The sequence below is a fragment of the Gasterosteus aculeatus genome, chromosome 11 (assembly GCF_964276395.1).
Source record: "Gasterosteus aculeatus chromosome 11, fGasAcu3.hap1.1, whole genome shotgun sequence".
Taxonomy (NCBI): domain Eukaryota; kingdom Metazoa; phylum Chordata; class Actinopteri; order Perciformes; family Gasterosteidae; genus Gasterosteus; species Gasterosteus aculeatus.
In genome coordinates this window covers 7,733,848-7,756,776 of record NC_135699.1, presented here as the reverse complement: position 1 = coordinate 7,756,776, position 22,929 = coordinate 7,733,848, and the positions used below count along the sequence as shown (strand labels likewise).

Here is a 22,929-nt window from a genome sequence, read left to right as displayed (position 1 = left end):
CACACAGGCAATTTATGGAATACCTGTACACTGGAACCACGATTAGAGATTCATACATGCAATACACCGGGGTGGGAAGTAGTTAAAGTACAATAGGGACTACCGTAATTGTTAAACAAAACAGATGTATATCTTTAATGATTTTTGTAGAAATAGGTGATGGAGTTATTCCTTAAAAAAAAATGCAATCCATTCATTAATTTCCAACACCAGGTGGTTAAAAGGCAGCATCTGGCAGATTAGAAACATCCAAACAAGGGTAACCAGCCCTTTACGAGATTATTGAACATATCGGCACACAATGAGAAATGATCATTCTTATAGGCAGTATTGCTGCTCCATCAGGAACACTGAGCCATAAAAAAAAAAAGTCCATCAACATTATGGCAGCGGAGAGACTGTAAGGCCTTCACAGCATTTTACAACTAGTTGCATCCCCTTTATTACAATTATTAGAATTCACAATAGAGCTTCTCAATTCCATGCGTCCACAGAAAAAGGTCAGAACCGCCTCGTTTTGAGCTCCTAGTTTCCATTGTAGTTCAGGCGATGGTCGAGCTGGGCGGATCTTCTCCCCGGACTTGGCCGTCGGATCCGAGTGGCTGAGCTGGAGCCTTTCGGTACTTGCACTGGATCCACACTCTGTACATGGTGAGCTGCTTGCCTCTATTCACCTGCAGCCGTCTGTCCACAAGGTTCTGCATTTTCTCAAGCCCAGCCTCAGTGAACATCTCGTGTACCTCGTCTGTAACAGAACGGACAGAAATGTTTTAATACACCTGATTAACAGAACGGTTCTGCAAAGTAATCCCAATCAATCCGAATTCATGTCTTTGTTTTTGACCTTGAGTGAAGAAATACACCCTCGTTCCATCACCTCGGACATAAAAGTTTTCGGAAAGACACCTTCCTGGAAGAAATAAACAGGAAACAACACACATATTGTTGTACAACAAATTGGAAACTTTAAACACCATTTCATTAATGCAGTGCTGTTTCAATCTGCATTGTACCATTGGAAGTACTGCAGATCGAGCAGCCAGACCATCTACCTTACAAGAAGCATTCTTGTCCTTTAAACACAGATAGTTACTCTGGCTCAGTCACCAGAACATTTTCCGGAATAATAATAAGCCATAATTAATGGACCTTTCCGCATCTGAACTTTCTGAACAGCCATTTGGACTTTTAACCATCTGACTGACCTTTCTTGAAGCGAAGCTGTGCCATATCGTAGCGTCCGTAGTCCCTGAGCAGCATCACTCCCCCGGGCTTCAGCAGGCGCGCTAATCTACTGATGGATGCCTGCATCCTGAGACAGGACGAGACTTTAAGACAACCCCACCCCGGCTACATTCAACGAATCACACCAAGTGAAAACCACAGAGACCAGAAGAAGAAAGAAAACAGGATGGAGTTCATACTTGTCGGGATGCAACGCTGATAACACAAAGATTAGCACTATAACGTCAAGGGTTCCCTCAGGGACGGGGTAATCGGCTTCCACGTCACTCAAGTCGTGAACAAAGGCGAAGCAGCGCCCGGGGTCGTACTCTGGATTAGTCTGGAGACAAGACGGCAATGTTAATTCACCAGTTTAGCTCACGGGCCTAGAGATGAATCCATCGATTGACATATCGTTCTTTCATTGATCCCGTCTCACCTTCACTAGCTCAACAGCCGTGCTGGAGAAATCACAGCAGTAAACAAAGAGCCCCGAGTCGCTGCAACGAGCACATGTTACAGTTATACCTTTAACTGCACATCATTAGGGCAGAATTAGAGTACAATTGTTGTCAAACATGAAAAGACGTGTCAATGCCTTGACTTCACTTACTTGTTTGTCTTCAGTATTGGAAAAACGGTATTGCCCACACCGCAGCCGACCTGCCCCAAAGAACAGCGATCATATAGTGTTTATTTTAGTTACTCGATGTCTAATAACAACACGTTTTCTCTACGGTTTCACAAATCCATGTCAGTAGAAAATGTTTCAAAAGGCAAAACGATTCCACGATGTTTGAACTCTGTGAGTTTAGTATAAAAGTAGAAGACTGTACTCCAAACATAATGTTGAAATCAAAACAAAAAAAAAGATTTTTGTCTTTTCGCTCTAGTAAATGGATGGATGAGTAACACTATTCTACTACAAAGGCTTTCTATGCATCTGAAACTAGAAACTCATGTGTCTAATCTAATCTTCAGTAGCGTATTACATTTGTTTTTGCAACTTACGTAACGAAGTTACCAAAAATGTTAACTTCTCCCCAGATTTCACTGATTTATTCACATATTTGGGGGCTCAGCCCACCAACAGACGGACAACGGAGGTAAACATAACCTATGTCATTCTGCGTTCTAATTTGGACAAGATCGGCTAATTTGCCTTCAAATTAAACTCTCACCTCCAGAATGCGATACGTGGCCAACGACCCTGGGATGTCTCCGTCGGTGTGAGACAAACTTGGAACTTCACTCCTGTGTTCTCGTTGCAGACGCTCCTGTTGGCTGTGATCCGAGTCAGAGACCTCAAGTCGGGATTCATTGTCGAGGCTACACTGGGGGGCCAACTCTGGGAACTCTGTGAACAGCCAGTGACGGTCCTTGAAGAAACGATTCTCGTGGATGGTGTAAAAACCATTCCAGAACTCATTTGCCCGGCTGTCATATTCCTCTGCAAAAAAAAAAAAAAAGGGGTAAGGCAGTGAAGCGGAAGAACAAACTTATCGTCTAGAACGTCTTGCCATCTTTACAAATCAACAGCAACACTGTTGAAATGTCCCCCACTCATCCCATAAAACCTAAACAAAATGAAATCAATACATATCGAACATTGGAAGCAGCTGCAGGTCTGATACTGATCGGCACCAACAGTGAGACCTTGTTTCTCCTGAGGTAGCGGCTGGTTGTTTTCTGACACTTTCCTCATCGCAGAGGCTTCCTGTTCCTCACTCCACTCCACGTTGTCCCTGCAGACAAGAGAGCACTGTCATCCGCTGGGTGATGAGTGATGTGGTGAATACATAACATATAAATTAGAGAATCCTGAAATACTGAATGTTTTCACGTGATCATCTGATCAACAACATATGGTTATTATGGTAAGTATATTAACGCTATTGTAAATGTTATTGATTGTATGTGTTTATATGACCAGTTAATGTTCTATGATCGTTATATGACCCTAGAAATTAACCTGACACTAATTAGACGTGTCCACTGGCAAGAATCAAAATCAGCTTATTCTTAGCCAACCAATTCAGTAAAAACATCCACAAAGCTAATGTAATGTGTAACTAATGTACTACAAATAATAAGAGAAAGCTCGAGGCCTCTGACAGAGATCCACAACAAGCATTTTTCTTGCGTAAATGACCCACCATGCGTTGTGCTGAAACACCTGCCGCGGGTCTGTGAGGAAACGTGTCCCGAACTGAGGCCTCTTACACTCTCCGGGGGTTGATTCTGACAGAATCTGCGCTGTTTCGCTGCTGCCTTCCTCCGCAGCGAGCACGGCAACGGGCGCCGCCATGTTGGAAGTGACGCGGCGGGAAAGGGGCAGTGCAGTTCACGATGATGCGTTAAGGGACCGTTGGATATATTGAAATTCAGACAAGAGATTTAAAATAGACGAATTTATGCCAAATGTTTGTCAGTGGCAACCAAAGTATGACCTTTACAGTGTGGTTCTGTAAGAATGTTCTCGCTTTGTTAGAAATATTTACCACCTGCATCTTCCCACTTTCTAAAACTGGTCACACACACAAAGCTTGAGGCACATTTTGTCAGCAAAGTAAATATACGATAGTTCCCTCTCACTCAACATGTAATGGCTGTGTTCGTTTTTGTACGCTCATGTTGTGAAAGAGACATCCTTCTGTATATCTCCCCTCATATTCAGTCTATAGTATCCTAAAAAGCCAATCGATAAATCGATAACCACAGCCAGTCAGATAAAAACCCAGCCCTGAAAATTGTCCTAAGGGCTACTTGACATTAAATATTGTTTTAATTCTTGCTTGTATAGATTTTTTTCGTATTCTACTTCAACTTATGTTATTCTATTGTATTCGTCCTCTTCCTCTGTGTAACACATGTGGCAATAAATGGCTTCTGATTCTGATTGTCTGCACAACGCTGTCACACCGCACTGCTGCTGCTGGTGTGCTGCAGCATTTGATCAGTGCAGTGATTAATCACTAGAGGGAGACATGTGCCATGGTTATCCGTGCTATGCTCCACCGGTGTCAATCGGTACCACGTGATTGTGGAGGATTCCCACGCTGATTGTCGCAATTACCTTATTATTTGTCTTAAATAAACATTTTGATTTTTGAATTTGACCTGCTGCAATTATCAATTTAGTACACAGGTTTCACCCTTTTCTTGTATTCTGGAGGTCTATGTACAGTGCCTACATAAAAAAAATACTTATTCATAACTTTATATCCTTAGCTCATGAGTAGAGATTTAATTATAAATACTTTCTGACTACAGAAATACATGGGGTTCAAGGCAATGACTTAAATGTGTTCATTTTATCTTCAGTGAAAAGAAATGAGACTATTTAAAATTTCTGCTCACATATCGAATTATAGCATATCCATGCACTGCAAGAGCCTCCCCAAAATTGAGAAAAGCGGTGGATTATTTGTTGGCTTAGCTATTACAATTAAAAGTATTTCCTCCTGCTACTACAACCAGACCAATCATCAATTAGCAAAATAATGAGGATGAAAAACATGTCCTTGACAACCAAAGTATACACGTTTTACCTGCATTCTTGGTGTAGAGGTAACCAGCTAAGGGGTAACACATTCTATTATTTAATTTCTAACTTAATCTCAGTTTTAAGAGGAAATAATAGACAACCGTGATGAATGTATACTTTTATCTCCCAAGTTATCTACCAATGAATAGTGTGAAAAACACAACTGGATTCAACACACATTGAGTGGACTGGCTGGGTGGGTGGAACGGGATATGCTGCGGGGCCGAAAGGAAAGTGCAATGTTTGCCAGTATGATATCTATCAGAATCAACAGCAGAGCAGGGCACAAGAACAATGAAAAAGTGTATTAAAAGCTGGATGACATTGGCAAAGGAACAGGAAATATCGCATGACGGGATACAATTAAATATAAAAGTTGTGATGGAAAGTGATCAAAGGATATTCTTCTGCACACAGAGTTTTAACATCATAGTGACACTGTTGAAAATATACACATGTAAACAACGCAGCACACAGTGAGATTAATGCTTTGCAATGACCCGTAATGGGAAAAGGGGACAGATACTATGAAGCTCCTGCAGAGCAGTTTGGGGATCCAGTGCCTTGCTCAAGGGCGCCTCTGTGGTGGACACGAGGCCAACAGGCACCCATTAGTTGTGTCTCTCTGAAAACTGGGAGGCCACACATTCCTTTAGATGACTTTATGGATCTGAAATATTAATTTATTAGTAACTTTTGTCATGTACCTCTGATCTCCATCAGTCAAATGTTGTCGGAGTCAGGCGTAACTCATCTATACATATATATATATATTACCCTCTGTGGACTGGGGTTAAACCCAAGGCCCTTTTAAAAACAGTAAAAAACTTAATTTGCAAAAGAGCAATAGTATGTTTTTGTTATTAACAATCATGGCCAATACCATGATTGTGCTCTAAAACCCGCTTATATATGAACAAACAAATTACAGGCATTTCAGAGTAACACAGTGTTGATCCCAATAAAATAAGCCTAACAAATGCCATTAAAGTCAATGGTAGTCGGTACAACTTACCACTGCTGACATAAACTTAAAAAACAATAAACACCACATAGATCACCTTAAACCAAGTCAGCCACGAGGCCGTAAGTGGATTTACTCCCTTTTACTGTAAACCGATACTCCACAATTCTGCACTGTTTTCAAAATGATTACCACAAGCTTTATTATTCATTAGAATAAAGGGAATTGCTCATGTACATACAAACCCTTCAAGCTTGTTTTAATCATTGTTATTATATAGTATATATTTACTTATAAAAAGGTCCTGTGGTTCTTCTGGACTCGTCCCTCAAATGAGAGTAAAGTAAACTTAAGAAAAAGTTGCACTCTAACTCTAACATTTTCAAAAAACACAGCTTAGGTTTAAATAATACAACCCACATGGTTGAGGACCCTGAAGAAAACTTTGTTCATGAATGTACTTTCCATACTGACTCATCACTATTAAGTCATGATGATCTATTTCTACTTTAATGTGAGCCAAACCCCTAAAGTTGCTTCCGTTAAGGAAACTCCTAAAATGACATGACATAGTGTAAAACAGAAAAAGTAATAGCAGTCAATTTCCAATTTACATTACCACAGTTTTGGTTTGTTTTTCTAACCAAATGTACAATTACACCCCGTTTTATCCATTTCTCTACTACTACATTCCGTCTCTGTCGCTGAACCCTGAGCGTTTCCTCGTTGCATTTAGTCGTTAGTTGCCCCGGTATGCCACGTTGGTGAAGGTGGAGGTGGCTCCCTTGTACAAAGGATTGTTAGCCTGGGAAATGAAAACACAGGGAATGCTGTTCAATCTGTTTAAAATGCATTGGGGACTGTATCAGCAGAGCTCCATTGTTCCGTGAATAAGAAGCAGTTAGTTGTTTAAATATTAGGGTTGTTTTTCTTTTCCTCACCGTGTCCCACTTGGCTTTGGCTCTCTCCTCTTCAAACTTGACGAACTCTCTGCGGTCATGGATGGTGACTAGCAGCTTCCAGATGAGCAGCCCAATGAGGCCCAGCAGCAGAATAGCTCCGGCCACCGCCAGGAGCACCACCAAAATGTCTGCACCCTGAGGACACTCTGGGGATCGAGAGACGGGAGGAAAAAGGGATCAACTTCCTGCTGGTTTCCAGGGTTCGTAAGGGAGGTCACTCACGGAGATCGGCAACGACTGCAGTGCAGTATCAGATGCACTAAGACGATGATATGATATAGTACATAATTACTACGGGTCTGGGTTACTGTGGCGTGGCAGATTGGAACTGTGGTTAGATGTGGCTGATGGTGTGTTCTCCTTTTTGAAAAGACTGCAGCACACAGCGTTCTTCCTTTTCTGTAGCCGCTCAGACACAGGCTATAATGGCATTCAAGAACACCCTCTTCTGTCCTAATAATGCAGCCAAATTAAGGCTCAGTTCTCCTGACAGTTTATGAGTCTCACAGTACCTGGCTCTTTGACCACATCCAGAATGGATTTTCCGCTTCCATCTTCGTAATACTGGAAGTGTACCACGCAGTCGTTCTCATCTTTGTATGAGCAATTCACTGCGTTTGCATGGAAACCTGGAGGAGATAATAGATAAGAACACTGCGTGACACATTGTTTAACAAGCGATATTAAAAAACATTGAATATTAATGAGTTCACATCTTTCAGCCACCTCTCATGTTTGAACCCTTCTCGTTCACTGGCATTTTAGCTGTTAGCAACAGGAGAGCCACAAGATCAGTGTGTAGTTCTCACCCAGTTCCTCCACTAAATTAATCTCATTTTTGCAGATTATACTGCAGCTGTTGTCTTCGATGTACTGTCCTCTCTTGAAGTGTTGGCACTCAACACACTCCCTGCAAGCACAGTTCCATTTGGTTACCTTCACAGAATGAACAGCGTGCATACTACCATGCTACTCATGCTTTTTTAGCACCAGCGCCGGGTTTAATTCAATTATTGGTTGATGGTGAAACAACAAGGCACAAGAAGGTTTTAGAGTGAAAGGCTACATCAAGATGAATCCATGAAGTGTTAACATCTGTCTGTCTGGACGGGAAAAAAGATTGATCTTTCTCTGTTTACTGGATTTGAAACAAATGTGTGTGGGAGAAGTTTGTTTTCATCCTGGAATTTATGAATATCATGGTGGAACAATGTTGCGCTACATAGTGCAACCAGACAATTTAAGATGACCCCTTTTTCATTTTGGACACAATATGTTTGGACACAACAGCTTCATGTCCGTCTGCTCGGGATGTTCATGCTCCCAAGGAAATAAAACCCCAAACCTTTCCTCTAGTGGCAAAAAACAGCCTTGACATATTTGTGCTGTCTAAATCCGGGCGGTTCCGTCATCTCTCTCCTTTGTTAGTATATTAAGAAATATAATTACTTTTTGATTGTGCAGGCATCTGGACAAGTGGGGCATTTCTCACAGGTGTCTCCGTAGGCACCAGGCTGGGTGCACTGACAGACGCCACACTGGCAGCTACCGCGGCCGCTGCACAGCAGGCCGATGCTGGACATGCAGGTGTCTACGACTGTGCTGCAGTTGCAGTTCTCTCCTTTCCAGCCCGCGTCGCACTGGCAGAGCCCACAGCTGCACTTCCCATGATCTGAAAGATGCAAAAAAATACTAGATTAATGCTATTATAGTCCTATTCCAATTTAAATGATTGACCAGTTATTGCATATTAAACTTATATGTCTCTTATAATCACATGGGCGTGGCGGGGGAAAGAAGACTGAAATAAAAAAATACGCAACTGCTAAATTATTCACTGCGTGTGTATTTATTTTAGGGCTGTTATGTCTGTTCTGCGTGCCTAGTAAAATGTGTGAAGCATGTTGCATGCTCGGGCAAGTCTACCTGTGGAGATGTTTTCTAGGTTTTGCAACAATCTCATAGTGACTGATGTGTAATTTGTTACGTTGGTTTCCGTGTAAAACATAACGTTGCCTAATGTTGTGCAGTAATGTACACATTTCTATTAATCACCCCAATACTGACAACGCAGGTTATGTTCTATTGTGAATGAATACACTAATGATTCCCCATCTCCTCTCGGCCAGGAACCCACACCGGTGCTCTACTGAAGTGAAGAAAGCACGAAAGCCAAATCATCAGGGGACCAGTGTTTCAGTGATGCAGCCATTTGCTGACAGAATGTGGAGATGAGCTTTTCTCCCAGGATTGCAGAGAGATTAAGCTACTTTTGAAATAACGGCAGAGCCCAAGAGACTCCACTGTTCTTTGCAATTAACCAAACAGGATTTAGCAATGAATGACTAAGAGCAAAGCGGGTGGTGAATCACAGCCAGTCTGGATCAGACTGGGGGAGTAACTGGTCATGAATTATTACAAAGGGTCCAAGGGTCCCTGATTCCAGAGCTCAAAACAAATCATCCGCTGTTGTAAACGCCATGATACAATTCCCCGGTCTACGCCCTGTAAACTCCTCTTTAGGTTGTTTGTAGCTTTCATTGTATCAGACCCTGTTAATGGTTAACCGTCTCACGTTTGACGCCCGGCAAGGCCGCCGCCGAGTAACCTTTTTCAAAAACATTGTAAAACTACATTTCCACTGTAGCTGTGGATTTCTTTTGAAGTCTAGATCACTTCAACTTGACACTGGGGCATAGTTGGGTTGTTCTCATTAGTTAAAGCTGATGAATACACACAAGGGGGAGATTATTATAAGTAATAGTAACAGAAATCCCGCCTATTAACTGGGTTTACGTGAAGGACAACGTAGGGGCCACGTCAACGGGACAGGCAACCGAGATAAAGACCAAACTGCAAAACCCCAGATTACACTGTTGAGAGAAGAGAGGGAACAGAATGGCGCGCCGTGGAGATGGATACTGGGGAGAAAGAGGGTTTAAGGCAAATTGCCAGCAGAGGAATGCAAACTTTCCTGTTCGCTCTTCCCTCATATTTATGGGCCCCGGGGCTGGACTTGCTGACTCCTGCTCCCTGGCCCTGCACCGATCCCACAGCCCTTCAGCAGGCGAATAATTACACGGCCACAGGGGATATCACAGAGACGGAGTTTTTCAATGCGCCGGCTCAGAGTAGCCCTGATTGAGCTGGGGCTCAGGGACGCTCGCTCTTTCAAGATAACAGCGGCACGACTCTACTGAGACACAACAACTTTGCGGCCGCCTGAATTGAGCTCTGTTGAATGTCTCACCTCCGTTGTGTGTGTGTGTGTGTGTGTGTGTGTGTGTGTGTGTAGGTCTGTGGGCGGGCAAGACGGGTGACTGTAAATGTTTTTATGACCATTACTCAGAAAACCAATCCACCTTGAGAAAGACTCTACCTTGTTGATTATGTCCTATGCTAGAAATAATAATCTACCACATCCTGCCATTGCTTAGCATCGTCTTTACAAATCAACCCCAAACAACAGTCAGATTAAATTAAAGTTGCATCACTGGGATTGGGCAACTGCACACTGAGCTGTGCAGGCTTGCAAAGGGGAGTGTGAGCACACCACCTGCTCCGAGTGGTAAGAACACAAAACTCCTTCCACACAAGTCTGCAGATCTGCCAGAGAATTTGGACATTCGTAAGCATTACTGTTTGTGCTTGGCAGCTAAATTCCGCCATTATTTACATGTGCAAGCAAACAAAGACACTAATAAAAAGTCTGTGGCTGATTTCTGATTTGTTAAGCTAAATATTAGACAACTACGTAAACTGACCAAGGTGTGTTTACAGACTGAGATTGACTGAACGTGCGTTCTCGTAGAGTCAAACTGGGCAGGAAAAGAAAGAGAAGTGAAGTTAAAACATGTGTGTGTTTATTCACGACTGCTCGAATTTTTTGTGTGTTGGTTTTCAATCATGTCACATAACTTCCTCATTTGTTTTTTTTTAAGCAAATCCCATATTGGTGTTGTAAAAACCCTGATTAAGACAGAGAAAGCATATCCACTCACCGGAGCACAGTGCCCCCTTGAAGCGCAAGCAGTTGAAGTCGTCACATTCGCAGTACTTTCCCCAGACCTGACCGAACTCATTCCCATGGCAGGAGCACTGTCCGCACAAGCAGTCTCCTCTCCCGCTGCAGATCGGCGCCCCTGGCTTCGGGATGCAGTTGGCGTCATCGGATGGACTGTAGTCCTCCACCGAACACTCGCACCTCGGGCCCAGGCGCCCCGGGTGACACTGACACACGCCGCACTCGTAGGTCCCGTTGCCGTTGCTGCAGAGGGGGCTGTCGGCTTTGGCGTCCGCCTCGCAGTCGCAGCCGCAGGCGAAGTCCACGGTGACCTCCAGCGAGTCCTTGAAACCTCGAGGCTTGATGGTGAAAGAGTGTCTCTTCTCTTTGGGACAGACGCGCAACTGCGCCTCCACGCTGAACGACACCTAAAGGCGAGGACACGCTTCCGTGATCATTTTTGCGCGTAGATCCCAGATGCGTATGAAGGAATCGCAACAGATACGTACCGTGTCTCCAATCTTGAGGCCGGAGCAGGATTTCAGTCCAGGAATGACTTCTTCATTCAGGCAAGTGGCATTGAAGGAGAGATGCAACTCTTCTGGGACTCCCAGTAACTCCAGCTCCACCTTAGAGCGGATTTTCTGCTCACAACACAAAGTTACGGGGTTGAACATTTACATTTATAGCAGTATCCTTTTCTTTTTTTTAAAGATTATTATTATTGCCTAAATCCTGGTAGATCCTTACAGCGTAAGCATCCACAATGAGCTTAATAACATTGCCAGAGTCATCGGACAGTGTTCCCACAGTTGTGCCTGGAATGAGCTGACTGTACTCCTGGGAAGACAGGCATGACAGCAATGCGATGACACAGTGTTTGTACTTTTCACATCAATAACCTACGCAAATTCGTGCAATTTCTTTACCTTGTAAAGTGGAACCACGTAGTCCGTCACGGCAAAGATTAAATTGATGTTGTTTTCAGACATTTTCTCGGTCATGAGCGCCAGGGAAGGATAATCCTGGGAGACACAGGAAACAAACAGCAAAGTTCTGTCCAACAACGAACTATACAAAACAAAATGACTGATGTACTTCCTTCCTGCTCTTACCAGCACAGTGGATTTGTTGTAAACATTCTCATTATCAAGGTGACATTTTCCATCATTGGGCTGGACGATTCCAGCTATGCGTCCATCCAGAGCGATGTGAGTCTTGGCATCGGTGGTGAAAACCAACAGGTGTGAGGCATCCGGACGCCACCCAATCCTGTCCTGATAACGAACCCAAAAATTAATGTAAAAAGTGTGAGAAAGAGTGCTGTAAGCACACGCTCAGTCTCAGCCAGCATATGTATGTGATTACGTTGTTGTACCTTGCACACCACGGCCTGCATGACAGCATCAAAACCTCCCTCTGGAGCATCTCTGTTTCTAGACACCTGCTGTTTCTCCACCTCCTCAGTGAAGCGAGCCACCTTCTCCGTCAGTGACAGCACATGCTTGAACCCGAATTGGGCCTGGCATTTCTGATGAATTCTGTTAAGCATTGAATAGGTGAATGGGGGGGGGGGCAAATCAGTGGAGAAGAACATTACACTATCTCCCCTTCAGTTCCACCGACAATATCCTCCACGCTTACCCATAGCAAGGGTTTTCCAATGCTTCCGCAGGGTTGGTGTACATGTAAGGGGAGGTGGTCTTGTCCACAAAGGCCCCAAACCCCATGCGCAGTTTGCTGGTGGTGTGGCCCATGGTGTCGGCAAGCTCACTGCCCAGTGTGCGAAGACGAGCCAAGTCATCCTTCATTGAAAAGGAAAGATCCATCAGATAGTAGAGGTCCACTGGGTAATCCTCCGCCTGTTTCACTGACACGGTGAAACGCTGGGAATCTCCTGGGAGGAAGAGAGCACAGGGCCGCGGAGAGTGAGAAGTGAATGGTCGGTTGAATGGAAACAAATGTGGGCCCAACCCTTTTGTTTGACTTTCAAGTGATAACAAATGAAATATTAGATAGTAATAACATGCGGAAATCCTTGATGCCTGGTCTTGCACACGTGTTAGCATGTGGTCTTATAGGTGGTTACTGTTTGGGTGGTAGAGTACCTGGTCGTAGGGTGATGCCCAGTTTCTGAGGCTTTATCTGGGTAACATCATCAGCTTGGCCCGAGGCTTTGTCGCTGAGCGGCGCGTTCTTGTCAATGCTCAGGGTGCTGGATGGAAACTCCACGGCTGCCGGACTGCATCCTCCTTTTAGCAGATTCTCTTTGTAGTCACAGCGGGACGCACCCGACCCCCCTTTCCCGTATTCCTGCAAAAAAGTGAGATTGAATTAGAAAATCATGCGAATCCACGAATGGTAAAAAACAACGTTGTATGTTAATATGTATGACACGAAGTAGAGGGGTGCTGCACTGAGCCATGAATAGGAGGAGGGACTAGACACCGCGGTGAACGTGTGGTGTTTTTACCTCCTTAGAGCACCACGCACATCGAGGGTGCACAGCCATGCACTGACGACACGTGGTGACTCCTTGTGACGTGCAGATGTTGGAACCTTTGATAATCACACAAAGAAAAATGCAACACAAAATCAATAGTGGAAGAAGTACTCAAATCCTTTATGTAAAAGTAGCGTTGCACAGTCGGACCGTAACACAAATACATACATATATAACGCACCTCAACATGACTAAATTAACTTGTCAACAAGGGTAACATGTGAAGTCTCACTTCAATCCAAAATATTAAATACGACTTTATTTGTTGATTCTGTTTTCTCCAAAATCTAATTCCAAAAAGTAGTTTAACAATAGGCATCAAACGAAGGTGGGGAAATAAAAAGTACCGCCATCTTCTCTTAGATGTAGCTGAGTTGAGTGGAAATACTCCAGTAAAAGATAAAACTGCATTTGAGTACATCTACTTCTATACAGCTCCTCAACCCCCCCCCCTCACATTTATTTTCGCTCCTTGAAGCAGAGTGACATATCTCTCACTTTGCACTTTGTGATCTAGGTCACACTGTTGACCACACTGTTTCCGTTGGAAGCACCATGCAGCATGTGTTCCACCATCAAGCACTGATAGCACAGCTTTCACACGCACCCTGTCACAAGAGGGGCCGACTGCGTGCCACTCACATTAACCACGCAATTTCTCTTTTCTTTTCTGAGAGTCATTGGACCTCAGCAAATTGCAGCAAACATGTCCTTTTTTAGCAGGTCAGCATATGACTCCAACGCTGTTGTGTTTGTTATCTACACCGGCCTGGGGGCGGGGCTTGCTGGAGGTAAACCCAGAATCACGGTCACCCAATGCGGGTGTTAAGGTCCCTGTGTGTAGCGTTCAATTTAAGATGATTTAAGGTAATTGACAAACTGCTGGAATTAGCTCTCAAACGATAGTGAAGCCCCCCCCCCCAGAAGTGCCACGCAGTGTGGGTTTTTGGCAGCAGTGATGAAATAAGTCTGATGTTGTAAGCCTCACAGTGTTTTCTATGTTCCGTCAGTTTTGGAGTTATTTGACGCAGTGTTTTAATTCTGAACAGAACCATGACATCGTGGACCTGGTGTTGGATCAGGAGACCCGGTGAGTCAGGTCCCCTCGCGTTGAGGGAAACCCATCCCGACTATTTTCACTCCCTTATAAGGAAAGGAGGCGAAAGCTCCAACAGAGGAGCGGGACGCGGCCGCGTTATTCCGCGTTCCCGTTGAGGACATTCCGCTGAAACGACCGGACTAATCCTCATGAAATGAAACCAGCTGGTGAGACGAACGCTCCGTGGTGTCTTATGAAAGATGCCCTACGAGCCGGAATGAAAACACCGGGCAGCTCGCGTAAGAAGGCAAAAGTTTAAAAAAAAAATTTAAAAAAGAATTTAAAAAAGTAGCGAAAGTAATAAAAAAACTTACCGAAAACCTTTGATGCCGATAAGAAGAAGAGAAACAGAATAACCAGACGGTGTAAAAGGTTCCCCATGACTGGAGGAGGGACGGAGGCGACTGGTCGTCTGTGTTTCCCTGCGCGTTTGAACGCCTTTCCTCATTCTTGACTCAAAGGGATGTTGGGTCATACGGCGTCGCCTCTTTGCCCGGAGCTCTGCAGGCTGTGAACGTTCAACCCCCCCAAACATGGACATTTGTTTTTACTGGTTTGAACGAAAGCCCTGAATCCTAAAACATGCAGCCCAGCTGTGACTGGCCAACCTAGTGGCCAACAAGTTGAAATATATTTATGTATTTCAGCCATTAACAGTTATTTTTTAATGAAATGACATCTCAGTCAAATTGAAAAGTGTTGAGCAGAAGGTTCATTCTTCTGTTCGACTCGTCCTTTGTTTCAAGATGCACTAATGAACACTAATGGGCATTCATGTGTATTGTTTTTAGTGCAAATCTCCACTGTATTGTCTGTGCTTTGGCCATGTTAGCAAACTGCACATAAAATAATGAACCTTTCTATTTGTTCTCCATATGTTAAGGGTGTCGCTGACTGTAACTTACTAATATGGAACTGAACGTGTAGCAGTAGACTGAATATTAACATTTGACGGTGGTATAAACACTGGAGGCAAGTGGACACACAACATGTACAGATGTGTTCGTCACGACACAACGCTGCTTTCAGTGCAGTTGCTGATTTGTGGCTTTGCAAGTTGTTAACAAAACAAATATTAAAATGCTCTTTTCACAATATATATAAAAAAACATTACAGTGTAGTTTATTGTCACATATATTCTGTTAATATAAAATAATTCACATATTGCCTGGCACTCTCCTGGATTGAAAAGAGCACAGCACAGACCCATAAAGTGCACACAATGTGTAATGCTGGCCTAAGGCCCGTCATTTACACCTCAAAATGAATAAATCACCACAATGTGAATAAGCCAACACTATAAAAATAATATATCAAGAGGACATATATGTTGAGTAATAGAGTTCGTATAGGTGATTGTGATCAGCGACGCTTTCAGAATTCATTTAAGGTCTAAAAGGAACTTACTTAGCCCCAAGCTACTGGAATAGTTATTCCCTGGAAACAGTCGTGCCAGGCTCGCTGTCCTCCTCGCCAAATTAATGAATCTGATAAGAGCCCGGCACAAAAACGCTCTTCTAATTCCTCTGAATGATGGAGCATGGAGAAAATTCCCACTTTCTTAAGAAAGAAAAGGCAATATACAATGGGATAGTTTCTTCTTAAATAAGAAAGAAAAGGCAATATACAATGGGATAAAAGTTTACTCTACAGAAATTAGCTTTGAGAAGTGTGTGTTTGTTCTTGTGTGTGTGTGATGGGGCTGACAGAAGCACACAATGCATCTTATCTCTGCTCTTGTCCATTTATTGAATCTTTATCTCTGTGCCCTGCTCTTATTCCCCAGCTTGTTGCTAAGTTACAGCCACACGTGTCCAAGACTTGCCGTGAGAAGAAATGACAAAAATAGAGAAATAAGTGGAAAAGCTATCACAGTCATCGGTTCTGTCGGTATTCTGTTCTCCATGTGGGCGGATGGTGCAGGTAATACACCGGAGGCAATCAAACCCCCTTCTCCAGTATTGACTGATTTGGATTTATTGGCTCCAGAGCCGTCCGTGGCGATCGCCTCTACAGATGAATGGCATTTTGGGAAGAGCATAGCGCCAGTCGTCCTGAGTAAAAAGCCAGACACTGGGTCAAACGTCAGCCAATTAAGACCGAACAAGAAGCGAGGATGGGGGCTGGAGGAGGAAGGGTCCCGACCTGCGTTACAGATCCATCTGGAGCCCTTCAAGCTTTTCACGGAGTCCGAGTCGCCGAGAGCCAATATAAAAATTGCAATGCTCTCAGGCCAACCACAACCGGATAACCCTTTCCTGCTTCATGGGTTTAGCCGGCGGATGGGAGGTTCAAGTGAGGAGATTGTAGTTTTTTCTCAGGTGAAGGGTTGGCGGGCTTACGAAATGTGCCCCATAGTCGCTGACGTTGGACAATATGTATTTATGTTGTGAATGTTATCGCATCTGCCTTCCCCTCTTCTAGCTCCAGGATCTACGGCTTACATTTCTCTCTCGGGATGACAGCATACGCATATATGTGGAGAAAGAAGAAATATACAAATAATACAAATAAATAGGTGGGGTTGCATGAGGGAAGGTGGAAAGTAAAGTGAGCATTCTGTTGGTTGTTTTAAGCGCATCCAGACTTCCGTTAAAGAAGCAAAGTTGACGAAATGAGGCAAATGGAAGGACAGGAAATAAAAAGGCAGATTGTGGCAGGAGGCACTGAGATGTATATAATGGAAACGATGTTAATGGGTAGCGGCAGCTGGAGTTCACCGGAGAGGAAGAAAGGGCATTTCTTCAATTAGATGAAATCTGTAATCTCTTTCTCAACCAGTAGTAGGTGCGCTAAGAACATGCAAGCGCACAAACACACACACACACACACACCTCTCTCTCTTATACCCCTCTGCAACGTGTCAAAGCAATGAAGTCACAATCTCCTTAAATTACTAACAACTGATGGTTGATTAGTTTGGGGTTAATGTGGGTCGCCCCTCGGCTGCACAGTATCAGTGTGTAAATAATTAAGAGTCCCAAAGGTGGCGACCCCCTTAAGGTCAAATCACAACCTCCTGCACTTTCCCTGCATCTTATGATACATGGTCTATGCACATACCAAATACACTGGGTTAATGCACTTTACTGACCTTGGTGTTTCCTGGTACATACTTACACACACACACACACACACACACACACACACTCTCTGCGCACACACACAGGGACATGGTACCTTCCCTGCAGTCCTGCATCAGCTAATAAGAAGCCTCTCAGAGAATCACTGAGTTGAGAATAGGGAAGTTATGAGGGAAGTGCACCTTCTGCGATGGAGGGACATGAAAGCGTGTGTCTCTTTCGGGTCCTGATCATGTCAACAAACAAAAGGGATGATGGTATAAAGAATAGAGGGGAGGTGGGTGTGGTCAAAGACCATCTCCTTGTTGCTAGGGATGTATTCACTTAGTTTGTGTTGCTAGGCTGCCAATTCCCTCATGTTAAGTGGAAATGTTTCCCCCCCCCTGTCTCCTCCGTCCAGGCACCTCATCGCTCCCTCCCTCTTCTTCTCCTCTAAACCAAAATAACTTCACCAGCCATCTGTCACTGGGCTCACAGGTCTCCTGTTGCTTAGGAACAAGTCAGACACTCTTACTAATGTCTATATGCATCCTCATATACATATACAGTATCTTGCTTTAGAGTTTCACCAACAATAACCGCTGGAACGACGCTCATCCCTGCCTGCGACTAGTGTATCAATGAAATGAGCAGCAAAGTTATACGTCTTTTACAGCACAGAACTTCCTGAGAGACATTTAATAATGCCATGGACATTGTTTTAATGATCTGGGTAGTTTGTTCCTCCTGCTTCACTCGCAACCACTTTTCCCCCATTCGTAAACTCTTTGAGGGTTTGTACCTCAAAGCCTCGTGGAGGCATTGCTGGAGGCTGCAGAGGCTTCTGATGTTGACAGAGAGACGGAGTGTAAGTACAAGCTACTTACCGTAATCACGCTGTAATGAATTATAGAACAGAATCAAACTGTGCAGCATTGATTCACATTCTGCCGATTAATTTGCAGCAGCTTAATCCGAAGGCTAATGAGATTACTTGATCTTATTGTACTAAAAATACTCATGCTTTTGGAAGGTACTTGTGCATGGAGCTAATCCTTGTTTGTACACAAGCTTTTCAGTTGGTGGCTAATAACTGCTTGCAGGAATCAGGAGGAATTTCATTGCCTTTGTTTTTCGACAAACAGCAGTTTCATTTAACAAGCTGTGTGGACATATTTGATGTATTTTGGTAGAACATCTCCCCTTTGGTTTCCATTATATTAGCAGATTCAGGGACTTGGTTGTAATCACTGAAATTTAATATTGAACAGTTTGACATTTGGTTAAAGTCCCACATTTCAGCAATGTAAGGGCCCGTTCCTTCTCAGAGTATTAAAGGGTCTATCAAAAATCTGTAGATATTTTCATACACATGGCCTCCCTGAGCAAGTATCCAATAACAATGTGTTGACGCAAGATATCTTGCAATCACCAGAAAGAGGGTAAACTTGCAAACAAGACAGAAATTTGAAGTAAAAAAAAAAAGTTATTTTTCTAAATTTTCAACTGTTGATCGAAAGTAACTACATTAACAGTAACAGTAACATTGTTTATATTATATTTATTATACTCATTACTATTACTTTAAAGGCTAGCGGGTACGCTGAGATAATATTGGGTACTGCAGACAGTCACACAAACAACACAAAGTAATTCAACGGTCATAACATTACATGCCAAGAATGCCCCCCCCCCTGCAGATGTCTTTCAATATACAGATCTCATTAATTTAAAAGAAGAAAGCAAAAGTTTGTATTTCTTTGAGAGGTTTTATCTCATCCGTAGTAACCTGATATCCCGGAGAGCTGCACAGCTGCACACAACAAACACTAACACATCCAATAAAGACGCCGAGCTGTCTGTTGTTCGAGGGTTTCATTCGCTGCCTTGGAGGAAATAACAAAAGCATGAAAGCATTTCTGGATGTGTTTGCCGTGGTTGATACATAGATTATTAATTGATGTCTTTGTTTCTAAGATATACTGTAGCATAATGCGTTGGTCTCTCAGCAGAAAACACTCTGAACGAAGCAGATGAAAATCTACAACCCATTTGTATTCTAATTGAACTGAATGGGATCAATATTGGTGAGACTTTGATGTGTTATTAATGTGCATAAATAAGTGCTGAGTTGGTTTCAGAAAGGATCCATAAAAATATCCAGGTTTAAAATTAGAAAAGTTCATTCTTTAAAAACATTCTTTTCTTGAATTAAGCAAAATCAACACTCAACACACTAAAAATGGCTTTTGAACTCTTTAAAAATGGCCATATACAAATATATTTTACGTAGTTATCTTTTTAAATGCAGGAAAGACATTTGATGGAAGAATTCCACAGGAACTCAGTAAAAGCGCAGCATTTATTGGAGCTATTAGAGGTGAGATGAGAGGCCAGGCAGAGTTATCCGTCTTGTACAACAGGCCAAGCTCATATTGTCTTCACAGCATTTAATCTGATCCCTCTGAAGAGTGACTGTAGCTGCAATCAAGGACCATAAAGGCTCACCTGCGGACCACTTGACTTCCGGGCAGCCGCACTGCACCTTAAGAGTTTAAGTATCAAGACCTCTAGTTCTTCTTCTTTAGTGGCATCAGTGTAGAGGATGTGGATAATAGTGAGAAAACCTGCAGCTTTAGAATGATTTCACAGAAAAAACGAGATAAAGGGACTTGAACTGCATTTACATGTTGAAGGATCCCTTTTAATGGGTAAAATGTGCATTCTTGTGAGTGTACATAATAGAGAAAACAGTCTAAATGCCAGATTAGGATTAATTCCAATTCTTTCTTTACTTCACTTTCTTCAGAGGAGTCATCTTCTGACTACCTCCCCTGGTGAGGAGTGGTGGTGTGGTCCACGGGGAACTCATCATCACTTTAAAACGCGCCAGAGACTTGGCACAAAAGAAGCTCTCGCGGGCGAACCCAGACGCAAAGCGACCGTCTCTTATTTCAACGGAGGAAACGCGTTTTGCACCTCGTCGAAGTCAGACAAAAACGTTGGACTTTGGGTTGAAGAAACTTACTTTTTGCGGCACCTGACGCGACGCTGTTCGCCCGGAGGAACTCTGCGGTGATGTGGACCTCCTCATTACGCAGCAAGTCGATGTTTGCCTGTAGAGCTGCACTTTAAAAAAAACCGTATCATTTGGCGGTTTCTTGCTGTTATTTTTCCACATAACGCTAAAGTTTTATTGGGAGTTTAATGTGCGACTTTCTCATATGAGTCGCGTGTCTGTTTAGCTGATTAACCCTCAAGGAAACATGAACGTCTCCTTCTTCAACGTGACACAGGGCGTGCTGTTCAACGGCAGTCAGACTCTGGCCGGGACTCTGGCGACGTACTCCGGCAACGGCACCGACCTCACGGTGACCGGCGACGGTGGAGGGTCTCTGGTGCTGGTGCAGGACGAGCGCAAACTCTTCGTCATGCGTGTGGTTCAAATCGCGGTGCTGTGCGTGTTGTCACTCACCGTCGTGTTCGGTATTTTTTTCCTGGGGTGCAACCTGATGATCAAATCGGAGAGCATGATTAACTTCCTGGTGAAGGACCGGAGACCCTCCAAAGACGTGGAGACGGTGATGATCGGACTCAGCTAGAGCACGCAGAGTTGGCACCGCGGAGGACCTGGAGCGGAGTTTCGGCGCAAGATCTGCATCTGCATGTATTTCTCCAAGACGCCCTCCCTGTTGTCCTAGTGAGGGAATATATGCAAAGACTTCTCATTTCCTTCAACAACAAAAAAAAAGGCTACAGCAGCCAGCGACCAATGTTCATGCGTAAAGTTTGTGCGTAAAACAAAACAAAAGCGGGAATTGTTTACAAATGGGCTTGTTGAATCTTTTGAGTGAATGTAATGTTGCCAACTTGAACAAAGTGATGATAATGTTTACAATCTGTTACCTCATTTTTATTGGTTAGACTTTCTTTTCTCCACTTTTTGGTAAAGTTGAAAATGTTTGTAACTGAACGCTTTTAAAAACCGTTGAACCGCATGATTGTGTATTTCTTTCCACGCCTGCCAGTGTAATATATATGGACGTGATGGACATCTGGGTATTCTAGAATCGTTTTTCCTAGTCTAGTTTGGTAAATATTCTCTGAATATTGAAATCTTGCACGATCATCCACGGACTCTGTTTCCGTGTACATGAGAGGATTTGATCCCTTTGGCATGCTCGCTCATTGATCTGTGAAGTGATTTCTGGAACTGTTTTGCACTTTTGAAATCACCGATGCTGCATGAATTATTTTGTACCAAAACAACAGAATATGAACTTGAAATTGCAGTATACAATTAAATGATGAAATTACCACATGAAGTATTGTCATCATTGGATGTATTGCTTCCAAAACTGTGTATGTTCTCTCTACTAAAACTGAAAAGGTGCTATACTTTTACCTCTAAAGGAAAATCAAATTTGACTTTTGAAAGCATGTGATCTTAATCTATAACTAATTAACACACTATAAAGGCACGTTTAAATTAAAAATCATCTTTTCTTTTGTGGATGTTGAACAAATGTCCATAGACAAATATCTTTTACATAGTTCTTGCTTGATATTAAGGAAAACAATTTGATGGAAAAATCCCATAGAACCTCAGTAGAAGCACAGCATTTATTGGAGCTATTAGAGGTGAGATGAGAGGCCAGTCGGAGTTATCTTGTACAACAGGCCAAACTTGTATCAGCATCACAGCATTTAATCTCATCTCTCTGACTATTTTTAAGTCATTTTTTAAGTGACTGTAGCTGCAATCAAGGACCATAAAGGCTCACTTGCGGACCACTTGACTTCCGGGCAGCCGCACTGCACCTTAAGTTTGGCATCAACACCTCATGTTCTTCTTCTTTAATGACATCAGAGGTGAGCATGTCTGTGAATAAAGGAACAGTGAGAAAACCTGCAGCTTTAGAACGATTTCACACAGAAAAAAATGAAATAAAGGGACTTTCATGATTATTATTACTCATTCTGTCTCTTAGTGTCAGTAAATTGCACATTTCTTCTCTCTCCTGAAGATTTCTATTATCAAGCGGAATTGAAAACCAACAAAAGGTTTCATTCACAATATTCGGTTTACATTTTATTCAGCTCAGTAATTTTGTTCAATTTGACTTCTTTTTCCTTAGTATTTCTATCTGCACACCCCTCTCCACTCTCGTGTCCCTCCGAAGCAACTAATGTTCTCATTATTATTTCAGTACTTGTTAGGAGAGCTGGGGAAGATGAATCCATACAAGCACGCATCCACATGTGCCTTTTCCCATCCATGCATACGTTACACACTGAAATACTGACCTCCATCAGAAAAACAACATGATTAAATACAACATATTAGATAATTCAACAGCTTTACGCTCTGGTTCAAACACAATAAATATTCTGCATGCATATAAAGACTGCTGTGTACTTAAACATGTTGTCACAGTAACTGTAACAACCCCGTGTGTGAAAAGCATAATTATTGCTAAGTTTTCATGGCACAAAAGATAACAATTCATATGAAATCATTCACGATTATCAATGCTTTCAAAAATGTCTAAAGCTTGAACACC

General features: G+C 43.0%; 3 protein-coding genes across 3 annotated transcripts; 1 reads left to right on the top strand and 2 right to left on the bottom strand.

Moving 5' to 3' along the window:
* Positions 1 to 108: 108 nt before the first annotated feature.
* On the bottom strand, positions 109 to 3,556 carry mettl2a (methyltransferase 2A, methylcytidine). The gene is made up of 9 exons (XM_040192026.2): positions 3,381 to 3,556; positions 2,881 to 2,969; positions 2,406 to 2,674; positions 1,838 to 1,887; positions 1,664 to 1,724; positions 1,425 to 1,564; positions 1,206 to 1,312; positions 845 to 910; positions 109 to 745 (listed from the first exon to the last, which is right to left on the bottom strand). The coding sequence occupies exons 1-9, from the start codon at positions 3,530 to 3,532 to the stop codon at positions 543 to 545; spliced, it is 1,137 nt and encodes a 378-aa protein (XP_040047960.2). The 5' UTR covers positions 3,533 to 3,556; the 3' UTR covers positions 109 to 542.
* A 1,320-nt stretch (positions 3,557 to 4,876) lies between these two features.
* On the bottom strand, positions 4,877 to 14,820 carry itgb3a (integrin beta 3a). Its single transcript, XM_040192003.2, has 15 exons — positions 14,617 to 14,820; positions 13,174 to 13,259; positions 12,809 to 13,013; positions 12,345 to 12,597; positions 12,079 to 12,241; positions 11,816 to 11,977; positions 11,630 to 11,725; positions 11,451 to 11,540; positions 11,210 to 11,344; positions 10,699 to 11,128; positions 8,147 to 8,369; positions 7,507 to 7,607; positions 7,210 to 7,326; positions 6,677 to 6,843; positions 4,877 to 6,540 (listed from the first exon to the last, which is right to left on the bottom strand). Exons 1-15 carry the CDS (start codon positions 14,681 to 14,683, stop codon positions 6,475 to 6,477), a joined length of 2,361 nt encoding a protein of 786 aa, XP_040047937.2. The 5' UTR covers positions 14,684 to 14,820; the 3' UTR covers positions 4,877 to 6,474.
* A 4,161-nt stretch (positions 14,821 to 18,981) lies between these two features.
* On the top strand, positions 18,982 to 21,682 carry rprml (reprimo-like). The gene has a single exon (XM_040192046.2). It carries the CDS (start codon positions 20,632 to 20,634, stop codon positions 20,965 to 20,967), a length of 336 nt encoding a protein of 111 aa, XP_040047980.1. The 5' UTR covers positions 18,982 to 20,631; the 3' UTR covers positions 20,968 to 21,682.
* Positions 21,683 to 22,929: the final 1,247 nt, after the last annotated feature.